Genomic DNA, 27586 nt, shown 5'->3' with positions numbered 1-27586 from the left:
TTTCCACTGAAAAATGAATACAATGCGCATGAATTTTGTTGCACCACTTGAGTAATTCAAGCATACTTTACTAATTTGGGAGCAAAATCGAATGGACCCATACATTTATACCGAAAAAAAAATCAAAATGCATACTTTCAGTCTTAACGACATCCCTAGTCAAATTCAAAATCGGTCTCAGTGATTGACTGGCTGAATGGGCAACCTGAGACCTGGATACACTTTGTCACGTAGCACGGTGGTGGTGGACCCCAAAAAGCAGGCAGGAGGGAGGAGCAGGGTGTATTTGAAGAATTGTATTTAAAACAAAGAAAACTAAATCCAAAACAAACGAAGTCCAAAGTATCAAACAAAACCCATGACTAAAACTAAAACATAACAATGAACTAAACATAACAGAAGCCAACAGCAAACAGCAACACACATGACAGTAGCAAGAAGCAACAATGACCCGACACCGAGTGTTCGGGCTGGGAGTCCTTTTAAAGGCCTGATTACCTATGACCAACAGGTGTGCAGCTGCCAGGGGAGCCCTACAGTGCCACCTGTTGGTCCCTAAACCGAATCATGACACACTTGGTGACTGCCCTCTTGGATCGCCCCCTTGGGACCAGTTTGTGATTTTTTGCTGGTCAAGAAGCGCTGTGAATTTTTAATTTTTGAATTTGAATTTTTAATTTGAACAAATCTATTTTTGGATGGTCGACAGTCTGTTGACTGTGTGAGGCATATAAAGGTTGGAAAGTTCCTTGAGAGTGAAAGACGGTCAGTTTAGGAACAGTTTGAACAGGTTCAGAATTTCTTGGCGACAAGAGAGATTCTGCAAACATATTTGGAACCTTTTACTGAACCCTGCTTTGTGGGTAACACAGCTGACTTCGGACACAAGGACTAATCTTCAAATCCCGGTCGGAACAAAATGGTAATGTTCACATAGGTAAGACAGACATAAACTCAGGTAGCTTAACATGGATAAAAATGGGTGGCTGAGGAAACAGTTCCGAAATAGTACTATTTTTGGATATTTTCCAATCATATAATACTTATTATTTATAAGTCCAGGAAGTAGGTCAAGTCTTGTTTTAACTGCCTATTCATGTTTCCGATAGTAAAAATATACCCTCATAATTAAACTGCTCAATTGAAACATTAACATATGATATTAACACCCAATACCACCCAGAGTGTTTCCTTTCTGTCGAGAAAATGTAACATCATGGCAGTCGTCATTTAGAGTCAAACCAAACATGCAAGTATTTTGTTCCATCTTCCATGAAAACCACAGCAAGCATCCTGCTCCTTTAGTGTCGTCTCAACATTGATCTTAAGTTGATCAATAACCACAAGGGGGTAAGTGCTGTGAATGTGTAACTTTCATACATGAGGATAATATACGCTCAGTTCAAGGAGTGCATCCATTTTACTGCCGTTTTGACTCTGAGGTGGACTGTCCCATTGGTAGCCCCATTGCTCAACATGCACTTTTTAGCTTGCATCAAAATGTAATTGCTCCTTCCTCCTTCACGTGTGTCTCCAGGGACATCAACTGACTAAAATAGTTAAAACTAACGAACTAACTAGCATGTGACTTCAAAAGCAGCAAGAACAAGCCATGCACTTCATTTCATTGCTAAAAGGCGACAGACAGGCTTACATGCAAGAACACCCACGCATAAATGCAAATAAAATAAAACATAATAAAATAGAATAGAGCACCATAAACCCAAACTAAAGGACCAACCGCCCAGCATGTTTCTTCAGCAGAATGTATTCACATTACCAACAGTGATAGCTAGCTTGCTCACTATCAAAGCAACATGTTGATTCATGTTGGTGAGATAGCTAGCTCGCTAACTATTTCTACATGTTACCTCACGTTACTTATATCAGTGTTTCCCCATTTATGGGAATGTACAGGTGTGTGTAAGCACCTTGTAAGAGGTACTGTACTTGGAAACATTATCGCAGCCACTTATCCTCACGAGGGTAGAGAGCGTGCCGGAGCCTATGCTAACATAACTGAGGAGGTATTCATGGTATGACGAGAGGTTTTGGGAGACAAATGACAAAACAGGCTTGGTAATCACTGGCTCACAAGCTTGCGAGCTAAACATTTTGTCTCACACAAAGTGCACTTGGTTGTGTTCATGTAGATACTGTGTTTATAAACTAATATGTTTGTAAACGGCATGAATGTAAATATTTAGCAGTACATTCGCTTAAATATATTTCAAGTCTTGGAAGACAGAGTCCGTTAAGTATTGTAGAAGGATCCGCACAGCAGGGCTGCACTCGAGAAAAGCACCATGCCCACTACGGAGGACGGCGCTCTTGGCACCATTCTGATCTTAAGGGCTTTCGGGTCCACTTTTTTGTTGAATGGCCGAACCACCCGGTCCCACTGAGAAAAGATGGCCTGGCGAGCCCCGGCCCAACGACCCGGCCCGCTCAGTCGGTACTGATAGGATGTGAAAGGCCCAAACAACACCTGGAATGCCAATCTGGGATCTTTCAGAAGCAGCAGTGCCATGTTTGGTTAAACCCCGATCTGAGATGCCACCGAATCCAGGTAGGACATGTACTTCACCTGGATGGGGGTACCCTCATAGCAGGCGTACCTAAGAGAGGACAAACCCCCTTTTTAAAGACAAAGGTGGCAATGGACAATGATCTTTGTTGTTCTTCTTGTACCTTTGGTGCATCGTTCCTGTTTCTGTCGCTATTTTATCCAGCATCATCTCCTCTGTAGGTAACTTTGCTAAACCTACAGAAGAGCGTGAAAAACGATTTTATTTATCTTATTGCGGTCCAACCTCTGACAATTAAGTCTTACCAGACCAGATTTTGGGGTTTTACCTTTGAAAACTCTGGTGGTCCAGCGGGCCTGCATCTCTGCCAGCGGTGATTGTGACCCCTGGCCGAAGATTAAGCCCACCATTGCCAGCGTGGGTTTGGAGAGCCTGGGTGGGAACACATGCTTGTAGAGGCACAGGTGGTAACCCGACTTCTCCTGCAGGTTCGGTGGCAGGAAGGGGAAGCTGTATTTGTATCCTGTAGCGAACACCACCACGTCCACCTAAAGAAATAAATGCATAGTGTCTTGAAAAAGTATTCATACCTCTTGAACCTTTTCACATTTTGTGGCCTTAAAATCATAGTTTTAAGTTTTGCCTTGTAGTAAATTCATAGCTGTTGAGAACAAATGACGCTAAGATAGCCACTTTGTTTAGTCTTGTTCCATCTCACCTCCCCCCACCTGTTTTTGTTGATGATGCTAAGCTAACCAGTTCTGGATTGGTGTTTTGTGTTTTGGACCCTTTTCTTTGAGGTTTTAAGCCAAATTCTGACTTCGTTTGAGTAGTGAGAGTCTGGTGTGTTTTGTACAATGTACATGTTCAGCAGCACATGTTCATGAGCCACAGAAGGTGCTGCTGTTCATTTAGCAATGGCCTTCAAATGAGCTGAGCGGGTCCCTTGTCAGCATGGAAACAACAGCGTCTATGGTCTGAGATAATTTCAGTGACCACATGTTTTTTACGAACATACCTGGTCTACAGCACTGCCATCAGCAAAGACCAAAGTGGATCCACGAAACTCCTTGATGTTTTCCTTCAACCGAATGCGGCCAGAGATTATCCGAGCCGGAAGCGCGTCACTCACCACGGTGTTTTTCTCAGAAATACTTCAAGAGAGGAATGGATGAATGCACTTTTTTTTTTCAATAACTCCATAAATGCCATCAGAATTACAATATTGAAAAAAGTTGTAAGGTATGATTAAGAAAAATAACAAAAACAAAAAAATTTTCAGTGAAAAAAGGTTTGTTGTTATTATTTTTTTCTCAGTCTTTACAAAGGGTAAAATAAATATCATAATCTTACAAGAACGTCTTAATTTTCCAAGGTCGTTGTAATATACTAAGATTAAAGTCAGAGTTTAACAAGGGAACAGAGTAATATTTGAACAAAAGAATATCAAAAATCCAACAGAATTATCATAAGATTACACTAATTATTTTTGGAAAAATAGCACTACGTTGAAGAAAATAATCTGGCTGCCCCCCCCCCAAAAAAAACATTTATTTAGTTATTTATTTTTAAATAGCGATGACAACAAATGGGGACGATGGGAGGGGGAGTTGACTGAAAATGTTTAATGACTTTAGTGGTAGTATCAGAGCCATAACAGAGACAGGACTACGGCAGTGTGTAAGAGAATTTTGCAATTCTGGGAAAGGGCTGCGTAGTTTAACACCCGACACTCACTTCTCCCGCCCTGTTGTGTTGTGAGCACTTGTCACTGTTCGACAAGTGTCGCCCACTCACACCCAGACAGGATGTGGTGATGCGGTGTCGCTGTGTGAAAGTGCTTTTCTATCCTGACTGGATTCTGTGTGATAAAGCAAATAAATGCAGGGTCTTCCATTACAGCTCGGATACTACCTCCAAAAGCTTTCAGAAGGACATTGGTACCTGTGTCGTGGCTTCAGTCCATAGAGCTCATGATCAAAAACCTGATTCAACATCTTCTCAATTGTCCTGCTGCTATGAGAAGGGAAAAGGCTTTTGAGCATCTCATCCATGCGGGAGCTGTACATCATGTCCACCGGGAGGCCCCGGGGTCCCACGCGACTTATGACCCATGCGCCGCTCCTTGAGCACAGGTACACCTGCAGGTCACCATGCAATCTCATGATTAATTCTATGGCTGAAAGTTTTTGGGGGTTTTTTTGCCCTCAATATTACGATTCGGTGCAATAATTTTTTCAAGGTCCTCTTCCCAAACAAACACAAGCAATTAAATTAATCTTTATTAGATATAACAAAAATCCTTTAGGCTAACACTAAAATGAAGTCAAATGCTCCACAAATCAACATGAAAGATATCAATCTGAGTTGTTAACTTGGTAAACACTGAAATAACACTATAACTCTACAGTACTATATATAAATAAAATATACATACATATACAATATCTAAAATAAATAAAGCCGAATGACCGACCGACAAAAATGAAACAGAGGTTTATTTATTTATTTACTTTATATGGTTCCCATCTAAACAGAGTAAAATTGACACTTGTTGTTGTTGTTTTTTCTGAAAATATTCAGAAAAAAAATGTTGCTCAAAGTAATTTTTTTTACTGTGTACGAGAGAATTTGCCTTTCCGATCTTCACTGGCTCCCCATTCATTTTAGAGTTATTTTCAAGATCCTCTTATTTGTTTTCAAATCTCTGAATAATCTCGCGCCACCTTACCTCTCTGAGCTCATCCGCCCCTACACACCTGCCCGGCGCCTCAGGTCTGTGGACCAGACTTTATTAGAAGTACCAAGAACTAAACTGAGGCTCAGAGGGGATCGAGCCTTTTCTGTTGCTGGTCCCTCTCTCTGGAATGACCTCCCACTAAACATTCGGCAAGCCTCCTCGCTGCCCATCTTCAAAACCCTCCTCAAAACTCACTTGTATTCTTTGGCATTCGACTCAGCATGACTTAGATTTGTTCTTGGTTTTACTGTTTGGTGCTTTCTACTGCCTTTATTACCGGTTTGTCTTACTGTTTATTGTGCATGTTAAATTGCTCCATGTACAGCACTTTGTATGCAGCGATGGCTGTTTGAAAGTGCTCTATAAATACTGTTGACTTGACTTGACTTGACTATGTAGGTGGAGAATCAAAGTTTAATCATCATTTTGAGGGTTCTGTGAAACGGAAAGTCACTGTAGAGTGAAAATATGTGTCTTGTAAATTTGACACTCCACAGAAAAAAGTTTTGTTAACATCCCTGCAAAATTTCAATTATTATAAAAAAAATCCACAGACTTTTTAGTGTAAAATGTACTGTGCGAATTTTATTGTGGCCATTGCAATGTCAATATGAGTTGAATTAATTATTCAGCCTCAGTTAATTCTTTCACCGATCAGGTTTGAGATAAAAAAAAAAAAGAAGGTGTGGTTGGGTATTTATTGTTCGAGGTGTAAGCCTCACTGTTTAAGTACACACCTGTTTAGCAACCTGACTGATCTCCACCGCGATGTCACCTCCAGAACTTCCAATCCCGATGACAACCACTCTTTTCTCGCGCATATCTTCAGCGTTTCGGTATTCCCAGCTGTGAAAGTACTTGCCAGTGAAGCTCTCTATACCTGGACCGTGGACATTGAAGAAAAAAAAAAGAAAGAAAAAGAACCAGTGATCTCTGTCAAGCTGTGCACAAACGTTTGACAAGAAATTGCTACATCTCGAAAAGCAGACTGGCCAATCAGAATACAGGATCACCTTCAAGTCTGTTCCGGGGTAACCAATGCGTTCTACCTAAAATACATGGTTGTTAACGTCAATCCAAGTGGCTAGCAAGATCCTGTACAAGCGCAATCTGAATTTGAACGCAACTCAGCAAAATTTCCTCTTTTTCGGGAGTCTCTTAAAGATTACTTGTTTTATGTTGAGAGGAAAGAAATTTCATCTGTGCTGTATGTTACACATACGTACAGCACATTTGACAATAAAGTTGTGTTCAATTCAATTGAATTGAATTGCTTCGAGCACTACTTTTTACAATATAAAGATCTTCAGCTCATATCATCATAGTTTCTAAGCACCAAAATGGCCACAAGATGGTAGCGGCAGAGAGGCGAGTTGCTTTTCAGTGAAAGACGAAGGACAGCTTCCAAGGAAATTCTCAGAATAGGTGAATTTGCAAAGAAGTTCATACTCCTGCTAAGTGATTATTAAAGTTTTTAGTGGGGTAACCACCTCCTGAAATTCAACCGATAAACATTAGTGCCAAGCTCCCTAAGCTCCACAAATAGTGAGGTTCACTCTCGCAATCGATGACGGGGTGGGTACCTGGCATGTCTTTGAGTGGCAGGTTGGGGGTGGTGAAGAGTCCCGCGCAGACCATCACGGCGTCGAAAACCTCACTCTCCTGCTGCCCGTCGCGCCCCTCGGTCTCTACTACCCACTGACCGGTGACAGCATAGTCCGCAGTCTGCCTAATGCTGACCACAGCCGTCTTGAGACAAACATAAGCAAATATAAAGGCACACTTGGATGAGTTCGGGTTAAAGTTAAAAACAAACCTTCTGTTACGACTTTATTGCTAAATGGAATAAATTCTGTGAAATTTCTGCATACAGTGCGCCGCATTATTGGCACGCCAGGTTAAGGAGTGTTCTTACGTTTCAATTTTTTTTCCCGACCATTCCTCTCTGCACAATCTCTCAAAATCATTCATATTACACACACACACACACACACACACACACACACACACACACACACACACACACACACACACACACACATACCTGGAAGCGGATGTGCCGCAGTAGGCCAAAGTTCTGGGCGTATTGTCGCAGGTAAAGCAGCACCTCAGAGTGGTGCATGTTGTTGGCGAGCTCTGCAGCAGGCGGGAAGTCACTGAAGGCCATCCTCTCATTGGAGCTGTTGAGTACCACAGACTCGTAGATATTGGCCCGTCCGGGCTCCGGTTCCTCCTGTCATGTGTCGACAACAAGTTGTTGGCTATATCTCAGCCGAAAGTGTTTTTTGTTTATAGAGCAAACCTTAAATCTCCATAGACCGCCGATGTCAGGACCGCTCTCAAAGCAGGTGGGCTCAAGACCTTCTTCCAAACAGGATTTGATGCTGGTCAGGCCTGAAATCCCGGCGCCAATGACGGCTACCTTCTGAACCATGCTGGAGACAAAAGATGACATGTTGGGGTTCAAGACGGTGTGTGTTTGTTACGGGAGCCCTACTGAGTTCCATGACAGTTTTTCCCACTTTCTGATGTCCTCACCATATTTGTCCATTCCTTTGGGCCATTTGCCATAAAACAAAACCAAAACATTCCTCATGGTCAACACAGATGATTACAATGTCTTTCCATGTGGAAATTATTTGTGCAAAACAGCAAGCATGACAGTGAGTGTGGCTGACGTACCACAAACAAGAAAACTGCATTAAAGCAAACAACACGCAGCAAGAACAGTACAGTACCTTGGAAAAGATACGTAGTCCTAAAAAAAATCACAAAATTAACTCCCATGGACTCATTCCCGTTCACAAGAAAAGCTGAAGTGAATTGTCAGGCTTATTCGGATAGTCAAATGTACAGGTCTGTGCGTGTGTGTGCCTTTTCAAAATTATCATTCTTATAGACCACACCCTCGTTTCTGTTGCCAGCTGGAGTTGGCAGTTTGATGAACACTTAATTCAGGAAGACAACAATGAAGCAAAGTATAAATTGAGCAAAAACCTTTGTAGTTTTTAGTTGTAACAGCAACACAGTTACAGAGTGTGACACAATAACCACAGAACAAGAAATGGATATTATGGCGGCAGTGAAAAGCATCTGGATGTTCTTTTCACGTGTAATCCTGTTAACTAACAGAGTGATTGGTACAAAGGAGCATTTGTGCCCCACACAAAATAAAACATTATTTGATAAATAAATGCTGTGTGTTTGAGCAAAAAAAACCTTTTTATCAAGATAGTTACATTTTTTTTAATTTTACAGAAAAAGTAGAATCGTTTTTAGACTTTTTCTTTGTACAAAATACTGTATCTTCAAGGAAAATCTACCATAATTTAGAGATTTAAAAAAAATCCAACTATCTAGCTAACTATGATGTTAAAAATGATCTGCTGTAGCGAGCAAACAAACACTTCTCCAAAGTTTTTTGTAAAAATGTTTATTAGATTGTTTTTTTTGTTTGTTTGCCTGTCAACTAACAAAGTAATTAGCTTGCTATCTACTTGCTAACCATGATTGAAAAAAGTCGCATATTTTGTGGCTATTAAGTGGCTTTTTCTCCCTCAAATCCAGCCAGCTAACAGACACATTTGCTAGCTAGCTACGACTTAGTTCAACTTTTCTTAATTTTTGGAGTGGAAACCAAACAGTAGATCCCCAAAACAAGAGAAAGCAGTTAAGACCGTTGCTTTATGCTCTTTTTCCAAAACCCTCAAATTTTCTTTGTTTTTCTTAATAGCATATGCTAACATAAATAGCAGGAAACCAACAGCAAAAAGGCTAACAATAAGCTTTTGAATGAACAGAAAAGGAGTTTGCTGTTTGTATTTGACTTGAGTTGTCTGTCACAATGTGAAACTTGTTTTTCCACCTGACAGTCTATGAATGCTAATGAGTGGAGGCTTAAACTCGCTTCCGTTTACTTCTATAAAAACTTTGACACTCATCAGTCATGTAAGAGTCATGTAACACTGTCTCAGCGGCAATATTAGGCTGCGTGTTTTCTTGGAGGTGTGGTTTGCAGCTGTACTGGCACATTAAGGAGCATACAAACTACAAATGTCCTCGGGGTGCTCCTTTATGTTACACAAGATGAACGACATGAACCGAAGAGGGAAGGAAACAAGTTTCTTTGGCTAGAAAAACGCGATTTTTCTGAAAACGTTCAGGCACAGTATACAGTCCCCTCGAAAAGTCGTGGAGCCGCAAGCTCTGTTCATTTGTTTTTTCTTGTATGCTGAGGACATTTGGGTTTCAGATCAAAATATGAATATGAAACAACACTCCTGAAATCCAGCTTTTAATTTGTGGTATTTAGATTTAGACCTGTTAAACAAGTCAGGAGAGGGCATCTTTTGTTTGAAGCCACCCGCGTTTGATGTGAGCAAAAGTACTGGAACATGTGACTGATGGGTGTTTGTAGTTGCTCAAGTCATGCCTCTTTTAGCTTGATTGCGAAAACAGAAAATATGCTTGTTTTAGCTTTGGGTTTCTCCTTGTGAATTTGCTGTTAAGCCAATATGAAGATGAGAGAGAGAGCTGCATGTGGGAGAATATCAAACCATTTTGAAGCCGAGAAAAGATAGTCGATCCGAGCTATTGCAAAAACATCTGGCAAAACCAATACAATGATTTGGAATGTTCTGAAAAAGAAAGAAGGATGATCCAAAATACACAAGATCATTTGTGAAGTATGGTGGAAGTAATGCCATGTCTTGGGCTTGCATCGCTGCTTCTGGAATGAGCGTAGAAAGTCTTAGTTTGACCATGTCAACCACCGGACCTTAAACAAAAGGAACATTCACCTCTTCAAGAGGAGACTGAAGGGAGAGACCCCAAGCAACCCAAGCAAGGAGTGCATCCATTTTACTGCCGTTTTGACTCTAAGGTGGACTGTCCCGTTGGTAGGCACATTGCTCAAAATGCACTTTTTAGCTTGACTTGCATCGAAATGTAATTGCTCCTTCCTCCTTCGCGTGTGTCTCCAGGGACATAAACTTACTGAAATAGTTAAAAACTAACAAACTAATGAACTAGCATACGACTTCAAAAGCAGCAAGAACAAGCCATGCACTTCGTTTCATTGTTAAAAGGCCACAGACAGGCATACATGCACGCACACCCCCGCATAAATGCAAATCAAATCAAATAAAATAGAGAACCATAACCCCAAACAAAAGGTAAAATGTAAATATTTAGCAGTACACTCACTTAAAATATTTCAAGTCTTGGAAGACAGAGTATTATTATTAGTATTAAGTATTGTAGAAGGATCCGCACAGCAGGGCTGCGCTCGAGAAAAGCACCATGCCCACTACGGAGGACGGCGTTCTTGGCACCATTCTGATCTTAAGGGCTTTCGGGTCCACTTTTTTGTTGAATGGCCGAACCACCCGGTCCCACTGAGAAAAGATGGCCTGGCGAGCCCCGGCCCAACGACCCGGCCCGCTCAGTCGGTACTGATAGGATGTGAAAGGCCCAAACAACACCTGGAATGCCAATCTGGGATCTTTGAGGAGCAGCAGTGCCATGTTTGGTTTAACCCCGATCTGAGATGCCACTGAATCCAGGTAGGACACGGACTTCACTTGGATGGGGGTACCCTCATAGCAGGCGTACCTAAGAGAGGACAAACCCCCTTTTTAAAGACAAAGGGGGCAATGGACAATGATCTTTGGTGTTCTTCTTGTACCTTTGGTGCATCGTTCCTGTTTCTGTCGCTATTTTATCCAGCATCATCTCCTCTGTAGGTAACTTTGCTAAACCTACAGAAGAGATAAAGAAAAACGATGTTATTTATCGTATTGGGGTCCAACTTCTGACAATTAAGTCTTACCAGACTAGATTTTGGGGTTTTACCTTTGAAAACTCTGGTGGCCCAGCGGGCGTGCATCTCTGCCAGTGGTGGTTGTCCCCTCTGGCCGAAGATTAAGCCCACCATTGCCAGCGTGGGTTTGGAGAGACTGGGTGGGAACACATGCTTGTAGAGGCACAGGTGGAAACCCGACTTCTCCTGCAGGTTCGGTGATAGGAAGGGGAAGTTGTATTTGTATCCTGTAGCGAACACCACCACGTCCACCTAAAGAAATAAATGCATAGTGTCTTGAAAAGGTATTCATACCTCTTGAACCTTTTCACATTTTGTGGCCTTAAAATCAGAGTTTTAAGTTTTGCCTTGTAGTAAATTCATAGCTGTTGAGAACATATGACGCTAAGATAGCCACTTTGTTTCGTCTTGTTCCATCTCACCTCCCCCCACCTGTTTTTGTTGATGATGCTAAGCTAACCAGTTCTGGATTGGTGTTTTGTGTTTTGGACCCTTTTCTTTGAGGTTTTAAGCCAAATTCTGACTTCGTTTGAGTCGTGAGAGTCTGGTGTATTATGTACAATGTAAATGTTCAGCAGCACATGTTCATGAGCCACAGAAGGTGCTGCTGTTCATTTAGCAATGGCCTTCAAATGAGCTGAGCGGGTCCCTTGTCAGCATGGGAACAACAGCGTCTATGATCTGAGATAATTTCGGTGACCACGTGTTTTTTTACGAACATACCTGGTCTACAGCACTGCCGTCGGCAAAGACCAAAGTGGATCCACGGAATTCCTTGATGCTTTCCTTCAACCGAATGCGGCCTGAGATTATCCGAGCCGGTAGCGCATCACTCACCACGGTGTTTTTCTCAGAAATTCTTTGAGAGAGGAATGGATTAACACACTTTTTTTCTCCAAAATGACTCCCTAAATGCCATAGGAATTACAATTTTAAAAAAAGTTGAACGCTATGATTAAAAAAAAAAAGAAAATTTCAGTAAAAAAAGGTTTGTTGTTCGTCTTTTTCCCCCACAATCTTTACAAGAACAAACGGTAAAAAAAATCATAACCTTGCAAGAACGTCTTATTTTTCCAAGCTTGTCGTAATACATTAATATTAAAGTCAGAGTTTAACAAAGGAACAGAGTAATATTTTAACAAAAGAATATCAAAAATCCAACAGAATCATCGAAAGAGTACACGAATTAATTTTGAAAAAAAATAGCAGTACAGTATATTGAAGAAAATAATCCAGTTGTCCCCCCCAAAAACCCAAACTTTATTTATGTATTTATTCATGTGTTTATTTTTAAATAGCGGTGACAACAATTGGAGGGGCGGGGGAATGAAGCGGACTGAACATTTTTACTGACTTTACTGGTAGTATCAGAGCCATAACAGAGATGGGACTACGGCAGTGTGCAAGAGAATTCTGCGGTTCTGGGAAAGGGCTGCGTAGTTTAACACCCGACACTCACTTATCCCGCCCTGTTTTGTTGTGAGCACTTGTCACTGTTCGACAAGTGTCGCTCATGTCACACCCAAACAGGATGCGGTGTCGCTGTGTGAAAGCGCTTTTCTGTCATGAGTGGATTCTGGGTGATAAAGCAAATAAATGCAGGGTTTTCCGTTACAGCTCGGATACTACCTCCAAAAGCTTTCAGAAGGAAAAGTGGCATTGGTACCTGTGTCGTGGCTTCAGTCCATAGAGTTCATGATCAAAAACCTGATTCAACTTATTCTCCATTATCCTGCTGCTAAGAGAAGGGAAAAGGCTTTTGAGCATCTCATCCATGCGGGAGCTGGATACCATGTCCGCCGGGAAGCCCCGGGCTCCCACACGGCTTACGATCCAAGCGCCGCTCCTTGAGCACAGGTACACCTGCAGGTCACCACACAATCTCATGGTTAATTCTACGGCTGAAAAAACTTTTTTTTCATTTAATTTTTTTTTTTAAAGTGGCCTCAATATTACGATTCGGTGCAATAATTTTTCCAAGGTCCTCTTCCCAAACAAACACAAGCAATAAATTAATCTGTATTACAAACAACAAAATCCTTTAGGCTAGCACTAAAATAAAGTCAAATGCACCATAAATCAACATGAAAGATATCAATCTGAGTTGTTAACTTGGTCAACACTTAAATAACACTATAACTCTATGGTATATAAATAAAATATACATATATATAATATCTAAAATAAATAAAGCCTAATGACCGACCGACAAAAATGAAACAGAGGTTTATTTATTTATTTACTTTATATGGTTCCCATCTAAACAGAGTAAAATTGACACTTAGAAGAAAATACTCAGAAAACAAATGTTGCTCAAAGTATCTTTTTCTTACTGTGTACAAGAGAATCTGCCTTTCCAATCTATGTAGGTGGAAAATCAAAGTTTAATCATCATTTTGAGGGCTCTGTGAAACTGAAAGTCACTGTCGAGTGAAAATATGTGTCTGGTAAATTTGACACTCAACAGAAAAGAGTTTTGCTAACATCCCTGCCAAATTTCAACGATAAAAAAAAAATCCACACACACTTTTTAGTCTAAAATGTACTCTGCAAATTTTTTTTTGGCCATTGCAATGTCAATATGAGTTATTCAGCTCAGTTAATTCTTTCACCAATCGGGTTTGAGATTAAAAAAAAAAAGAAGGTGTGGTTGGGTATTTATTGTTCGAGGTGTAAGCCTCACTGTTTAAGTACACACCTGTTTAGCAACCTGACTGATCTCCACCGCAATGTCACCTCCAGAACTTCCAATCCCGATGACAACCACTCTTTTCTCGCGCATATCTTCAGCGTTTCGGTATTCCCAGCTGTGAAAGTACTTGCCAGTGAAGCTCTCTATACCTGGACCGTGGACATTGAAGAAAAAAAAAAGAAAGAAAAAGAACCAGTGATCTCTGTCAAGCTGTGCACAAACGTTTGACAAGAAATTGCTACATCTCGAAAAGCAGACTGGCCAATCAGAATACAGGATCACCTTCAAGTCTGTTCCGGGGTAACCAATGCGTTCTACCTAAAATACATGGTTGTTAACGTCAATCCAAGTGGCTAGCAAGATCCTGTACAAGCGCAATCTGAATTTGAACGCAACTCAGCAAAATTTCCTCTTTTTCGGGAGTCTCTTAAAGATTACTTGTTTTATGTTGAGAGGGAAGAAATTTCATCTGTGCTGTATGTTACACATACGTACAGCACATTTGACAATAAAGTTGTGTTCAATTGAATTGAATTGAATTGCTTCGAGCACTACTTTTTACAATATAAAGATCTTCAGCTCATATCATCATAGTTTCTAAGCACCAAAATGGCCACAAGATGGTAGCGGCAGAGAGGCGAGTTGCTTTTCAGTGAAAGACGAAGGACAGCTTTCAAGGAAATTCTCAGAATAGGTGAATTTGCAAAGAAGTTCATACTCCTGCTAAGTGATTATTAAAGTTTTTAGTGGGGTAACCACCTCCTGAAAATTCAACCGATAAACGTTAGTGCCAAGCTCCCTAAGCTCCACAAATAGTGAGGTTCACTCTCGCAATCGATGACGGGGTGGGTACCTGGAAAGTCTTTGAGTGGCAGGTTGGGGGTGGTGAAGAGTCCCGCGCAGACCATCACGGCGTCGAAAACCTCACTCTCCTGCCGCCCGTCGCGCCCCTCGGTCTCTACTACCCACTGACCGGTGACAGCATAGTCCGCAGTCTGCCTAATGCTGACCACAGCCGTCTTGAGACAAACATAAGCAAATGTAAAGGCACATTTGGATGAGTTCGGGTTAAACTCAAAAACTAACGTTCTGTTACGGCTTTATTCCTAAATGGAATAAATTCTGTGAAGTTTGTGCATACAGTGCTCCGCATAATTATTGGCAAGCCAGGTTGTTCTTACGTTTCAAATTTTTTTTTTTTAATCTGCGACTATTCCTCTCTGCACAATCTCTCAAAATCATTCATATTACACACACACACACACCTGGAAGCGGATGTGCCGCAGTAGGCCAAAGTTCTGCGCGTATTGTCGCAGGTAAAGCAGCACCTCGGAGTGGTGCATGTTGTTGGTGAGCTCTGCAGGAGGCGGGAAGTCACTGAAGGCCATCCTCTCCTTGGAGCTGTTGAGTACCACAGACTCGTAGATATTGGCCCGTCCGGGCTCCGGTTCCTCCTGTCATGTGTCGACAACAAGTTGTTGGCTAAATCTTAGCCAAAAGTGGTATTTGTTTCGAAAGCAAACCTTAAATCTCCATAGACCGCCGATGTCAGGACCGCTCTCAAAGCAGGTGGGCTCAAGACCTTCTTCCAAACACGATTTGATGCTGGTCAGGCCTGAAATCCCGGCGCCAATCACGGCTACCTTCTGAACCATGCTGGAGACAAAAGATGACATGTTGGGGTTCAAGACGGTGTGTGTTTGTTACGGGAGCCCTACTGAGTGCCATGACAGTTTTTCCCACTTTCTGATGTCCTCACCATATTTGTCCATTCCTTTGGGACATTTGCCATAAAACAAAACCAAAACATTCCTCATGGTCTACACAGATATTTACAATATCTTTCCATGTGGAAATGATTTGTGCAAAACAACAAACATTGCAGTGAAAACTGCACTAAAGCAAACAACATGCAGCAAGAACAGTACAGTACCTTGGAAAAGATACGTAGTCCTCAAAAAAAAATAAAAAATTCACTAAATGAACTCCTGTGGATTCATTCCCGTTCCCAAGAAAAGCTGAAGTGAATTGTCAGGCTTATTCGGATAGTCAAATATACGGGTCTGTGCGTGTGTGTACCTTTTCAAAATTATCATTCTTACAGACTACGCCCTCATTTCTGGTGCCAGCTGGAGTTGGGAGTCTGATGAACACTTAATTCAGAAAGACAAAAATGAAGCAAAGTATACATTGAGCATAAACCTTTGTAGTTTTCAGTTGTAATAGCAACATAATTACAAAGTGTGACACAATAACAGAACAGGAAATGGAAATTACGGCGGCAGTGAAAAGCATCTGGATGTTCTTTTCACGTGTACCGGTAATCCTGTTAGCTAACAGAGTGATTGGTACAAAGGAGCATTTGTGCCCCACACAAAAGAAAACTTGACATTATTTTCTCAATAAATGCTTTGTGTTTGAGTCATAATAATCAAGATAGTTACATTTTTTAAAATTTTACAGAAAAAGTAGTATATATTTTTTGACTTTTTCTTGACCCCAAGTATCTTCAAGGAAAATCTAGCATAATTTGGAGATTTAAAAAAAAAAAAATCAACTACCTAGCTAGCTATGATGTTAAAAATGAACTGCTGTAGCTAGCAAACAAACACTTCTCCAAAGTTATTTGGAAAAATGTTTATTTGATTGTTTTTGTTTTTTAGCCTGTCAGCTAACAAAGTAATTAGCTTGCTATCTATTTGCTAACCATGATTGAAAAAGTCGCTTATTTTGTGGCTATTAAGTGACTTTTTCCCCCCCAAATTCAGACAGTTTACAGACACATTTGCTAGCTAGCTACTACTTTGTTCATACCTTTCTTAATTTTTGGAGTGGAAACCAAGCAGTAGATTTCAAAAAAAAGAAAGCAGTTAAGACTGTTGCTTTATGATCTTTTTCAAAAACCCTCAAATTTTCTTTGTTTTTTTTTTTTTTAAATAGCAGATGCTAACATAAATAGCAGCAAACCAACAGCAAAAAGCCTAACAATAAGCATGTGAATGAGCAGAAAAGGAGTTTGCTGTTTGTCTTTGACTTGAGTTGTCTGTCACAATTTTCCTCCTGACTGACAATTAACGCTAATAAGTCAAGGTTTAAACTCGCTTCAGTTGACTTCAAAAACAACTCTGACGATCATCAGTCATGTAAGAGTCATGTAACACTGTCTAAGCATGCAATGGTAGGCTGCGGGTTTTCCTGGAGGTGTGGTTTGCGGCTATACTGGCACATTAAGGAGCATACAAACGACAAATGTCCTCGGGGGGCTGCCTTATGTTCCACAATATGAATGACATGAACCTAAGAGGGAAGGAAACAAGTTTCTTTGGCTAGAAAAACGTGATTTTTCTGAAAACGTTCAGGCACAGTATACAGTCCCTTTGAAAAGTCATGGAGCGGCAAGATCTGTTCATTTGTTTTTTCTTGTATGATGAGGACATTTGGGTTTCAGATCAAAATATGAATATGAAGCAACACTTTGGAATTTCAGCTTTTAATTTGTGGTACTTCGATTTAGATGTGTTAAACAAGTAAGGACAGGGCATCTTTTGTTTTGTAAGCCACCCACATTTGAAGTAAGCAAAAATACTGGAACATGTGACTGATGGGTGTTTGTCGTTGCTCAAGTCATGCCTCTTTTCGCTTGATTGCTAAAACATAAATGTGTTTGTTTTAGCTTTGGGTTTCTCCTTGTGAATTTGCTGTGAAGCTAATATGAAGATGGGAGAAACCCCAAGCAACAAATAAAAACTGAGACTGAAAGTGGTTCACATTTTTTGGGGGAAAATTTTGGAGACGAGGTTGGGCAAGAGGGTGGGCTCTCGAACGTGCATGTAGTAGACCGCCGCTCCTCCCGCCACCAGCGTCAGGCTCAACTTGAATAGGCCGCCTAAGCTTGCCGTGTTCACTTCCTCCACCTGCAGGCGATAACAACAAGAACACATGGAGGTGTCTGTGCCAAAAGTCCTCGTTTCAGCCAACATCCAAACGCGTTCAGCGTGGATGTTTTGATTTTTTGGGGGGGGGGCCATGGGAAGAAAAAATGTGAAGAAGACAAAGAAGAAGAAGGAGTGAAGATGAGCATCCAACCGGAGTTACCGTCAGGTAAGCAGACTGCCATTTTAGGCAAGAAAGGATCTATCCATTTCTTTTCTCTCACGTTAGTGAGCATATTTTGTGTGATTTGGAATTGAATGTTTGAATTTAATTCATCTGAGTGAAAATGAACTGAAGTTTTTGTTTGATTTGAAATTACATTTTCATTTTAATGCCATCTCAAAGAATACATTTTTTGAGGAGGGATTTAATTTCAAATGTAATTTTTTTTTTCAAATTATGTTTTAATTTAATGTGAATTTTAATTTATGACATTTTATCATCAGTATCATAGAGTAAACGTTTTTTGTATATTTAATAGTATGTGATTTAAATGTATTTTAAAGCAGTGATTTGGAACATTTTTGTTTAAAACTTAAATTTGATCATTTTTTGTAAAGATTCTTTTCAATTCAAATGAACGTAATTTACTTTTATGCAACTTTCAATAATTATTTGGAATGTAGATTTTTTTAAATGGCACTGTAATTCATTCAGAGAATTTGTATTGATCACTGACGACAAAGTACACATTTTGAAACGATAAAATGAATTGAACTTTTGAATTGAATTTTAGGACTCTTACTGAACGCGCCAACCTCGCCACTGACCTTCCTGGTCTTCAGGGGTTCGAACATGCGCTGGAACTGAGTGAGGATGGCCTGCCGGGCACCGTCCCACTTGCCGGGCCCCGTCAGACGGTACTGGTAGGCGGTGACGGGCCCCCACAGGACCTCCTTGAACAGCGTGTAGTCGGTGAGGAGAAGCCACAGCAGGCTGGGCCTGGCCCCAATCTCGCCCGCCAAGTCGTCCATGTAGGACACAAAATCCACTTGCAGGGGGGTCAGCTTGGACACGATGTAGCTGCAGCAAAGGTGGGATTGGGTCAGGGGGGGTCAGGGGGAGGGGGCATTGATTTGCTACACAGTACTGTACCAGCAAAATGGGTGAGCAGCTTTTACCTTTGCTTCATGCTTTTGGTGTCCTTCTCCACAGCCTTCACCATGACCTGGCTTGAGGGCAGCTTCTTACGTCCTGAACATGAAAAGAAAAAGTCTCTATGGCCAAAAACGTTCAGGTACGCTCAGCAAAATCTCATTGCAAAGACATACTTTATGATGCAGTGCAATAAGTTGTAATATTACAAGAGTTCTTTTCCCCTAATTTTACAAGAACAAAGTTGTCGGACTGAGATTTTTATTTTCAACCAAATTGAATTCATAATATTAAGATTAAAAAAAATCAAATAAATAAATCTCATAATTTTTAAATTAATGTATTTTTTTGTTTTATAAATTTGCGATATTACAACAAAAATTTTTTAATATTCAGACAAAAAATATATAAAATTTGTGAGAATAATAAATGCCTTTTTAAATCAAGTTAAATATGATGGAAAACATAAAAAAATAAAGTTGCAATGTTATGAGAAAATGTAGACGTATTACGAGTAGAAAACAAATCATCATTTATTAAGAGGTGTGGAAAATGTCTTCATTTAATAAGAACGATGTAAATGTAAAAATAACACAATAAAAATATTGAAACGACATTTTCCCCTAATAGTGTCCAGTTTGTGAAGGAATTTTTAAAAAAAGAGTCAAACAGGCCTGACCTTTTAAGACCTGCACTGCCCAACGCGCCTGCATCTCGGCCTGTGTCATGATGGCTCCGAGGCCGTGGATGAAGCCCACCACGGCCAGGGTGGGATGCTCCAAGGTGGGAGGGAACACGTGCTTGTACAGACCCACACGGTGGCCCGACTTGTACAGAGTGTTGGCGGGCAAGTACGGGAAGTCGTAGTTGTAACCCGTGGCGAACACGATGGTATCTACCTGGAACAAACGCACTTTTGTTGACAAAGCAGGAATGGGAGGGAGAGGGTGTGTGTGGTGGGGGTTGGTGTTTTAGAAAGGCTCAAATGTTGCCCACGACTGGTCTTGAGGGCATTGACCTGAAAAATTCCAACCTTCTCTGCGACGCTGCCATCCTCAAAAAACACAGACGAGCCGCGGATTTCTTTCACATTGGGCTTGACGATCACCGAGCCCGACAGGATCTTGAAAGGCAGGTCGTCGTTGATCACCGGGATCTGACTGAAAAGCCTGGACAGTGTGCACGGGACACATCATGTATACATTTGGATTCAAAAGAAAATTCTTGTACTCATCTGAGATGGTTGAAGTGTAAAAAGTGTGCTGTGGTCTGACGAGTCCACATTTCAAAAAGCCTTCAATTTGATTTGGTACCTGTGTTTGGGCTTGAGGGCGTACATGGTGTGGTCATACATGGCGTTGAGCTTCTTCTCACCGAACCAGTTGAAGAACCTCATGGGGAAGAGTTGGAACAGAATGTGCACAAAGCGCGTGTTGTATTTCATGTCCACCGGAATGCCATCGTCCGACACCTGGCGGATCACCCAGGCCCCGCGCCGGGTGCTCATGTACACCTGAGAGGGAGGAAAAACACGGGACCGGTTAGCGCGACAGTGGGCGAAGAGAACGGAGAAGAGGAGAACCCCCTCCAACCTGCTCGGCAAATTTGCTGCTCTCCACGGCGATGTCGCTGCCCGAGTTGCCGATGCCCACGACCACCAAGCGCTTGCCATGCATTTCTTCGGGGCCCTTGTAGTCCCAGCTATGGAAGTAGCGGCCTTGAAAAGTGTCCAGTCCTGCATGCAACGTTTATTTTAACATACCAAAGTCTGAATGTTTATACAAATTAAATTAGAAGATCATGAGGGGGAAAACCCCCCCCCCACTTTTTTTTTAAGAATAAATGAGAGAAAAAAATTCTCTACTGAAATTGACGTTTTATTTTAGTCTCAAACTTTTTGACAGTTCACCTCCTAATATTTTCTTTATTCTGGTAAAAATTAAAAAAAAATTCATAAACTTTTCAAAAAATTTTCATTAAATACAATTTAAAATAATAACATAAAAATAATAACATGAATTCATTGTCATAAATTCTTTTTTTTTCAATGCAATTGACCTATTTGTAGGTAAGAGGTAGCAAGTTGGCCTGCAAATAGCAAAAATTTGCATATAGTTGATGCCCATTATATCACACACACACACACACACACACACACACACACACACACACACACACGCACGCGCGCGCACACAAACACACACGCATGCACAAAAGGTTACCCGGGAAGTCCCGCAGAGGCAAGTTGGGATAAGTGTAGTGGCCCGTGCAACAGATGACGGCGTCGAACACGTGCGTCTCCTCCTTCCCGTCCCGCTTCTCCGTCACCACCTCCCATTTGCCCGTGCGGGTGTAATCCGGCATCGGTTTGACGCTCTTCACCAAAGTCTGGAGGAGTGACGTGCGTATGAGGAAACCATTGATCCAAGTAACCGAACGAGCCAGCGACCAAGCAATTTTTTTACCTGGAAACGGATGTGCTGCAGCAGTTTGAAGTGTTCGGCGTACATGCGGAAGTAGTTGAGGACTTTGGAATGGTGCATATAATTGGGAAAGTCGGCCGGGATGGGGAAGTCGCTGAAGGACATCATCTCCTTGGAGACGTTGATGGTGAGGGAGCGATAGATGCTGGCACGGTTGGGCTCAGACACCTCCTGTAAGGGGAGGGAACCACATCGGTGGAAAAAAAAGCCTCCCTTTTGCTTTTTCTATCAATAAATAAGACATTTACTGTCTTACTATACCATACATACAGATATAAACATGAACCTAGTCTAAAACTCTACCACCACCCTGTTGGCCCCTCCCTGCTGCAATGTGAGCAAAATAGTTAACCTTGTGAAAAACGGTTGAGAATTGAGCAAGTTGTGACTTTAAGCTCTCAATCAGCTGCAGTAGTAGGACCTTTGGATTCTGTTTTTTTTTTGGAGGGGCGGGGGGGGGGGGGGTTGGGAGAGGATAAAGCATTTTTTGCCTTTAAGTATGGTTTTATTCTGCCAGTCTGACTGTGTTGCTCCATATATCCGTTCCTTATACAACCTACATAAACATGATTTTCAAAAACAGTTGCAACACTCCAAGAGCAAAAATCTTGTTTTGAAGGAATTTTATTTTTTTTACTAAAAACTCACTCAGAAGTTAATACAATTACAATTGATTCCTCTGTTTTGTTTTGAAATGTCCTTACCTTGAACTTCCATAGTCCTCCAAGGTCGTCGCTGCTCTCAAAGCAGGTTGGATGCAAGTCTTCATCCAAACAAGACTTGACTGCGCTCAGACCTGACGGGCCTGCACCGATCACTGCCACTTTGCGCACCATGTTAGAGCTTTGACAAAAAAACAAACAAAAAAAAAACAACAAACATAATAATAATAGATAAGATTCTTGTATTGTAATGAAGCAATTATAAGTGTGTGTGTATGTATGTGTGGGGGAGGGGTAATTAGAAAAATACCGTGTTGTAATGTGTTGTGTTATATATATATTTTTCTTTGTTGTTAACTGTTTTGTAAAGCGCTTTGTTACAGCTGCAGCTCTATAAATAAAGATGTACTGTATTGTATTGTCTTGTATGCATATTTGAAACCAAGAAATATAGTTTGCAAGCATGGTAAGTATAGAAAATCGAAAACAATCCATCGGTAAAAATCTGCGATATACATTTGTTTTGATATTTAAATTCTTGAAATGCCGCACACTGTGATTTCATTCAACACACGTTTCAACACATTGCTAATGTGTACACAATGTGTCGACCAGAAAATACCGCATTTGTGCAGGTGATTATAGTATAACTTGTAAATCATGTTCCATCCCAAAAGAACACCTCTTTCATCTGAGTGCCTTTATTTTAGCGGTGCGCGGGCACAAAACAAGAGAAACACCTCTCAGCATGCAAACTACAACCGCATTTTTTCTCTTGGATTGGATCATCTTGTTCAAAATACAATTGGTATATAAAGCATGCAAATTATTATTTTAACAGTGGCCATATGTGAGGGGGGGTGCGGAGGGGGGGGGCCCTACCTGGACAGAATGGAAGTCCAAACAACAGCTGAAGCCAAATGGAGACGTTACACTGATGTGATCGCCCAGAAGGGTCCGAAAGTTTTGTTTTTATATTAAACACGAACAGGCACACACACACACAGATCTCCACTCCCTCAAACACACACACACACACACACACACACACACACACACACACACACACACACACACACACACATATTTTACCCAATCACAAACAGTCTCTGGTCCTCATTGACTTTAAGGTTCGGTTATCATCTCCTGTAGCAGATTACACATTCAGTACACTGGGGGGGTTGGGGGGGCTAAAAGAAAATAAATAACTGGGCGATGCGGACACACACACACACACGCACGCACACTCGCACTAACACTGGTTTAATTTTCCGGATTCCCTGGCAAATTTTACGAATGCCACATAAATAACAAAGCATACTGATGAGCACTTACCCAATCCGAGTGGGCGATGCAAAAATAATTCACTCCTTGGCCCGCCACAATCAATGATTTTGCGAATCGACTGGTCACCGATAACAGTGGCAATTAATCGATTAAGATAAGATAAGATAAGATATCCTTTATTAGTCCCACACTGGGGAAATTTACAGCCTCCAGCAGCAAGAATGTAGGCAGAAAGAAGAAGAAAAAACAAACAAACACCGTCCAATTAAGTGCAATATAAATACAAAATGGATAAATCGCAGTGCTATTTACAGTTGTTTTCCACATCATTCAATTATTAAATATTATTGTTGCTATTTTTTATTCAGCAGCCTGACAGCAGTTGGTAGGAACGAGCGTCTGTATCTCTCCTTCTTGCAGCACGGGTGTAACAGTCTCTGGCTGAAGGAGCTACCTAGTGCTGTCAGGGCGGGCTGGAGAGGGTGGGAGGGACTGTCCATCATAGCTTTTAGCTTAGTTAGCATCCTTCTGTTGCCCACCTCCTCCAGAGTGTCAAGGGAGCAACCCAGGACAGAACTGGCCTTCCTGACCAGTCGCTCCAGTCTCTTTCTGTCCCGGGCTGAGATGCTGCCTGACCAGCAGACAATGCCATAATGGATGGCCGAGGCCACCACTGAGTTAATCGGTGATTAATTAATCATCTGTAAATTGCAGCACAGTAACTTAGAAACACACTTTGTCTACATACTGTGTAGTCAATATAAGAAAGCTTGATAATAGATTCATTGCCGACAGGGTTAACAAGGGGGATGGAAAGAATTTATCAGGGCTCAGGGTGCCAGCGACCAAATTTGTACTTTGTCAGTCTTAAACTTTCTGTCACAAATTTTTTTGTAAAGACAGTTTGTCCCTGACTACGTTTGTGGGATCCACCTTTATCTGGATTATTCCGGATCGCAACAGTCTTGGGGCTGCACTGCAACTCAACATTAACAACAACAAAAAAAATCAATTCAGTGTTTGATTCAGGTTTCATAATCGTCCCTTTCAAGCTTAAAATAAAACTGTTTGCTGCAGACCAATTTTGTAACACTGCTTCAATGTCAACAAGCAAGTCTTGGGCCAGAGAAAAACATGCTTAAAAAAACTGCAACACCCAAGATGCCAAATACTGATGGCGTAAGGCCTGTCTGGCTAACACCTGCAACAAAATATTTTTTAAAAAGAAGAGTACGGTGACTTTTGAGACCTCATTCATCGTCATCGATGTGCCGTAGAAGTGAAAGGTCCACAGTTTAACCGATGGGCTGGCAGTGAATGCGTTTGAATATTTGCTCGATTTGTTGTGTAATTCGGTCCAGACTTTTGCTCCGTTTTTTTTTTTTTGGCAACACAATTCAACTCTCACGAAGAGCTCAATGGGCACGATGGCTCACTGGAGAGAAGCTCATCAGGTCAAAAGGACACGAAAGAGAAGTTATGCAACTGGAGGGTACAAAAATATGTCTTTTCAAGATTGACAAGCAATGAATGTCACAATACTGAAGGAATTAATCGTCCGGCACACAAGAGCCCCTGTCCAATCAGTTTTATATGTCATACAGCACAATCGGTTTAATTCTCCTCCCCGATTCGGTCATCTCTATTGATTCATTTTACTTTTTAGCATCTCATCCCTGCCCTTATCTCCTGCTCTTGATTTTTAACAGAACCCAACACATAAAGGTAGACATAGACTAGCCCAAAGGTTTATTTAAAAAAAAAAAACTCATCGGCAATCGGTTACTACTTCATGAAATTTAATTCTCCTTTTTGCCATAAGAACACCTAATAGAAAAAAAGGCCAAACGGAAAATGACTTCATACTCCTCATCACAGAAAACTGTTTCGCATTCAAGATTATTTCCAGTTATAACAGCAAAACGGATGAGCTGCATGTCAAAACAAGAACCCTGTTGTTTCTAAATTATGGATGACACCAAATACAAAAAGGCAGATGGAGCAGAAATCAAACGTTAAAAAAAAAAAAGACATACTCGATTATTTATCTAGTGGTCACACTTCATGCTTTCAGGGATTGTACTCATCCACGTTGAAGCATGAAACCACAGCCACTAGAAAATGACCCACAGCCAGAGCCAAAGGTAAAAGCAAAAACACACCCAAAAAAATGTTCATGCTCCTTGCATCTCATGACTTAACAGTCTGAATGTATTCTGAGTGTATTTACAGTATGTGCTGCACAGCAAAAAAAGAACCGTAGTTATTTGTGAATTACAACAGAACCATAGCATTAAGCAACCACAGAGGCACAATTTTAAAAAAATGGACCAGACTTAAAGTAACCAACAACACCCTCATGTGGGACAATAAATATTTCACATGATCCACAGTAGAGCAGCTACAATAAAAAGAAGAGAATGTGATTCCTGTAGAAACTGTGTGTGAATGCTGAAGAGCTGAGGCTGAAATCTAATAGTTTGTACTTTGCGAGTCATAAAACGGTGCAAATTTGGAATGTGACTCTGGAAAAAAAGCTATTCAGGATCTCCTGAATTTTGTGAATATTTTGAAATTGGAATGCTTTGAATCATTTGAGAAATGTGGAACGAGTGTCGAAAAAGTGTGTCGCTGCTCTTCAGCGTTTCCTACAACAATGGCGAGTCTCTGATTGTTAAGCGGTGTGTCCCAGCAGCACCTGCAGCATCTGAGGCGAGAGCCAGAGTGCCTCCAGCAGGTTATACTGGCAGTAGCCCATCCAGAAGCCAAAAGCCACGTCGGTGACGTTGTGGCGGCCCAACATGACGCGGCTCAGCCCCACCGTGGCCGCCCACAGCAACACCAGGACCCGCAACGGAGCGGCCAGCACCAAGTGCGCCAGCAGGAAGCGGGCGCACATGGCGGCACGGGTGGCGTGACCCGACGGGAAGGAGTAGCGGTCCACCGAGAAGGTGGCGAACATGTCCATGCGGTTGTGGGCCGGACGTCGCCGACGCACTGTCGCTTTCACCACGGCAACGAGGACCAGATCCAGCAGAAGACCTGGAGAAGGATCATAGAGAATCAATTGCAACTGGGATTTATTTTTGTGGAATTTAAGGCAAATGTCCCACATTTTTGAATACAAAATGGTTTTAAAGCGGTTGTGAAATGTGGAACGATGTGTTACGTTTGTAAAATGTGTTCATTTCAGTGGGATTTTTTTCATGAAAAATGTGGAATTGTGGGGAAATAGTTGCCAAAGACGTCCTTAATTTTAATACCAATAAATGTTTATTTCCCAATTTTTTTAACCACTTTGCTTTGGAAGGGGTATTACCCATGAGGAGGTTGAGCATGACCTCCTGGCCGGCAGCAGTGTCACTCTTGTAGAGGCAGTAGGCGGTTCCAGCCAGCCAGGGGATGCCGTGGCCCGTCACCTCGATGAGCTTCATGAGGGGCCGCGCACTCCCCCACGACGAGTCCTCCCGGGCGCACACCCCAATACTTTTGGACAGCCACAGGTCGATGGCGAGCAGCGAGCTGAGGGCCACGCGAAAGAGCGACGGGTTGAGCCGAATGCCGTCTTCCTCCGGTGGCCCCGAACCGGTGGACGAGCTGGAGCCGCGGCGACGAGTGGGGCTCTCCGAGGCGCGGAGTCGCGCGGTGGCCGTGTCGGAGCTCTGCCGCTGGAGGAGATGAGGCGGCGTCGAGGACCGGCTCAGCGGCTTGGTGAGCGACATGAACTCATAGCGGCCGTTATTGGTGCCGCCAAGCACCGGGCTCGCCCCGCAACCGCTGCCGGCGCGGCCAGGGGTTTTGGCCTTCGGTGAAGACATTTTGTCGGCTAGTGTCGTTGCGGCGACCTGGCACTACAGTGAAAACGTTTCCGCAGTGTCGTGGAGGTTGTCTCCGGTTTATTTCGTCGCCCGCAAAGTTCAGTATTGATATCACGTAGTGAAACCCTAGGACGCCATGTTTGTTTTTCTATCGCAAAGCCAGCTGGGAAGTTGTGTTTTTCTGTTCAGTTAACGAAAGACAGCGTGTCAAATGTTTGCTTTCTTCTTAATCCTTCCCTTCTCTTGCACTATTTCCTTCCGTTCATCCCTTCATATCATCACTTCACCATCTACTTCATCCACGACCTTACTTTTATCCTTCGATGTTTTCTTACTTTCATTGTTCCTTTCAGACCATCCTTGTTTTCTTCATTTCGGCCTTCCAGTCCTTCCTTTATTATTCCTTTGCTTCCTTTCTGCCGTTTAAAACCAAAAGGTAAAAAAGTATCAATGATACTGTAGCTGTCATGTATATATTTTTCAATAAAGTTATGTTACGAAATACATCGCTCTCGCGTCCGTCCTCA

The 27586-nt window shown here is 41.8% G+C and overlaps 4 protein-coding genes across 5 annotated transcripts; all 4 read right to left on the bottom strand.

Annotated features, from left to right (window-relative positions):
* Nucleotides 1-281: 281 nt before the first annotated feature.
* Nucleotides 282-8483, bottom strand: LOC147202736 (flavin-containing monooxygenase 5-like). The gene is made up of 9 exons (XM_086115864.1): nt 7571-8483; nt 7313-7501; nt 6852-7017; nt 6006-6148; nt 4473-4669; nt 3547-3682; nt 2857-3076; nt 2692-2764; nt 282-2618 (listed from the first exon to the last, which is right to left on the bottom strand). Exons 1-9 carry the CDS (start codon nt 7721-7723, stop codon nt 2537-2539), a joined length of 1359 nt encoding a protein of 452 aa, XP_085971990.1. The 5' UTR covers nt 7724-8483; the 3' UTR covers nt 282-2536.
* A 1063-nt stretch (nt 8484-9546) lies between these two features.
* On the bottom strand, nt 9547-17108 carry LOC147202735 (flavin-containing monooxygenase 5-like). 2 transcript variants are annotated; one of them, XM_086115863.1, is made up of 10 exons: nt 15861-17108; nt 15305-15437; nt 15047-15235; nt 14635-14800; nt 13788-13930; nt 12756-12952; nt 11813-11948; nt 11122-11341; nt 10955-11027; nt 9547-10881 (listed from the first exon to the last, which is right to left on the bottom strand). In XM_086115863.1, the coding sequence occupies exons 1-10, from the start codon at nt 15875-15877 to the stop codon at nt 10518-10520; spliced, it is 1638 nt and encodes a 545-aa protein (XP_085971989.1). In that variant the 5' UTR covers nt 15878-17108; the 3' UTR covers nt 9547-10517. The 2 variants fall into 2 exon arrangements, with proteins under 2 accessions (XP_085971989.1, XP_085971988.1); XM_086115862.1 differs by having other exon boundaries at nt 15305-17108.
* A 147-nt stretch (nt 17109-17255) lies between these two features.
* On the bottom strand, nt 17256-23002 carry LOC147202734 (flavin-containing monooxygenase 5-like). Its single transcript, XM_086115861.1, has 11 exons — nt 22837-23002; nt 21997-22135; nt 21275-21463; nt 21032-21197; nt 20402-20544; nt 20123-20322; nt 19843-19978; nt 19489-19708; nt 18836-18908; nt 18485-18737; nt 17256-17695 (listed from the first exon to the last, which is right to left on the bottom strand). Exons 2-11 carry the CDS (start codon nt 22126-22128, stop codon nt 17546-17548), a joined length of 1662 nt encoding a protein of 553 aa, XP_085971987.1. The 5' UTR covers nt 22129-22135; nt 22837-23002; the 3' UTR covers nt 17256-17545.
* A 1975-nt stretch (nt 23003-24977) lies between these two features.
* Nucleotides 24978-27559, bottom strand: plpp6 (phospholipid phosphatase 6). The gene is made up of 2 exons (XM_086115865.1): nt 26561-27559; nt 24978-26283 (listed from the first exon to the last, which is right to left on the bottom strand). The coding sequence occupies exons 1-2, from the start codon at nt 27057-27059 to the stop codon at nt 25916-25918; spliced, it is 867 nt and encodes a 288-aa protein (XP_085971991.1). The 5' UTR covers nt 27060-27559; the 3' UTR covers nt 24978-25915.
* Between the last annotated feature and the right edge of the window lie 27 nt (nt 27560-27586).

The sequence above is a fragment of the Hippocampus guttulatus genome, chromosome 7 (genome assembly GCF_054856545.1).
Source record: "Hippocampus guttulatus isolate MCC_2025c chromosome 7, RoL_Hgut_1.0, whole genome shotgun sequence".
Classification (NCBI taxonomy): Eukaryota; Metazoa; Chordata; class Actinopteri; order Syngnathiformes; family Syngnathidae; genus Hippocampus; species Hippocampus guttulatus.
The sequence above is the reverse complement of the archived record's forward strand: the minus strand, read 5'-3'. Positions and strand labels throughout refer to the sequence as shown.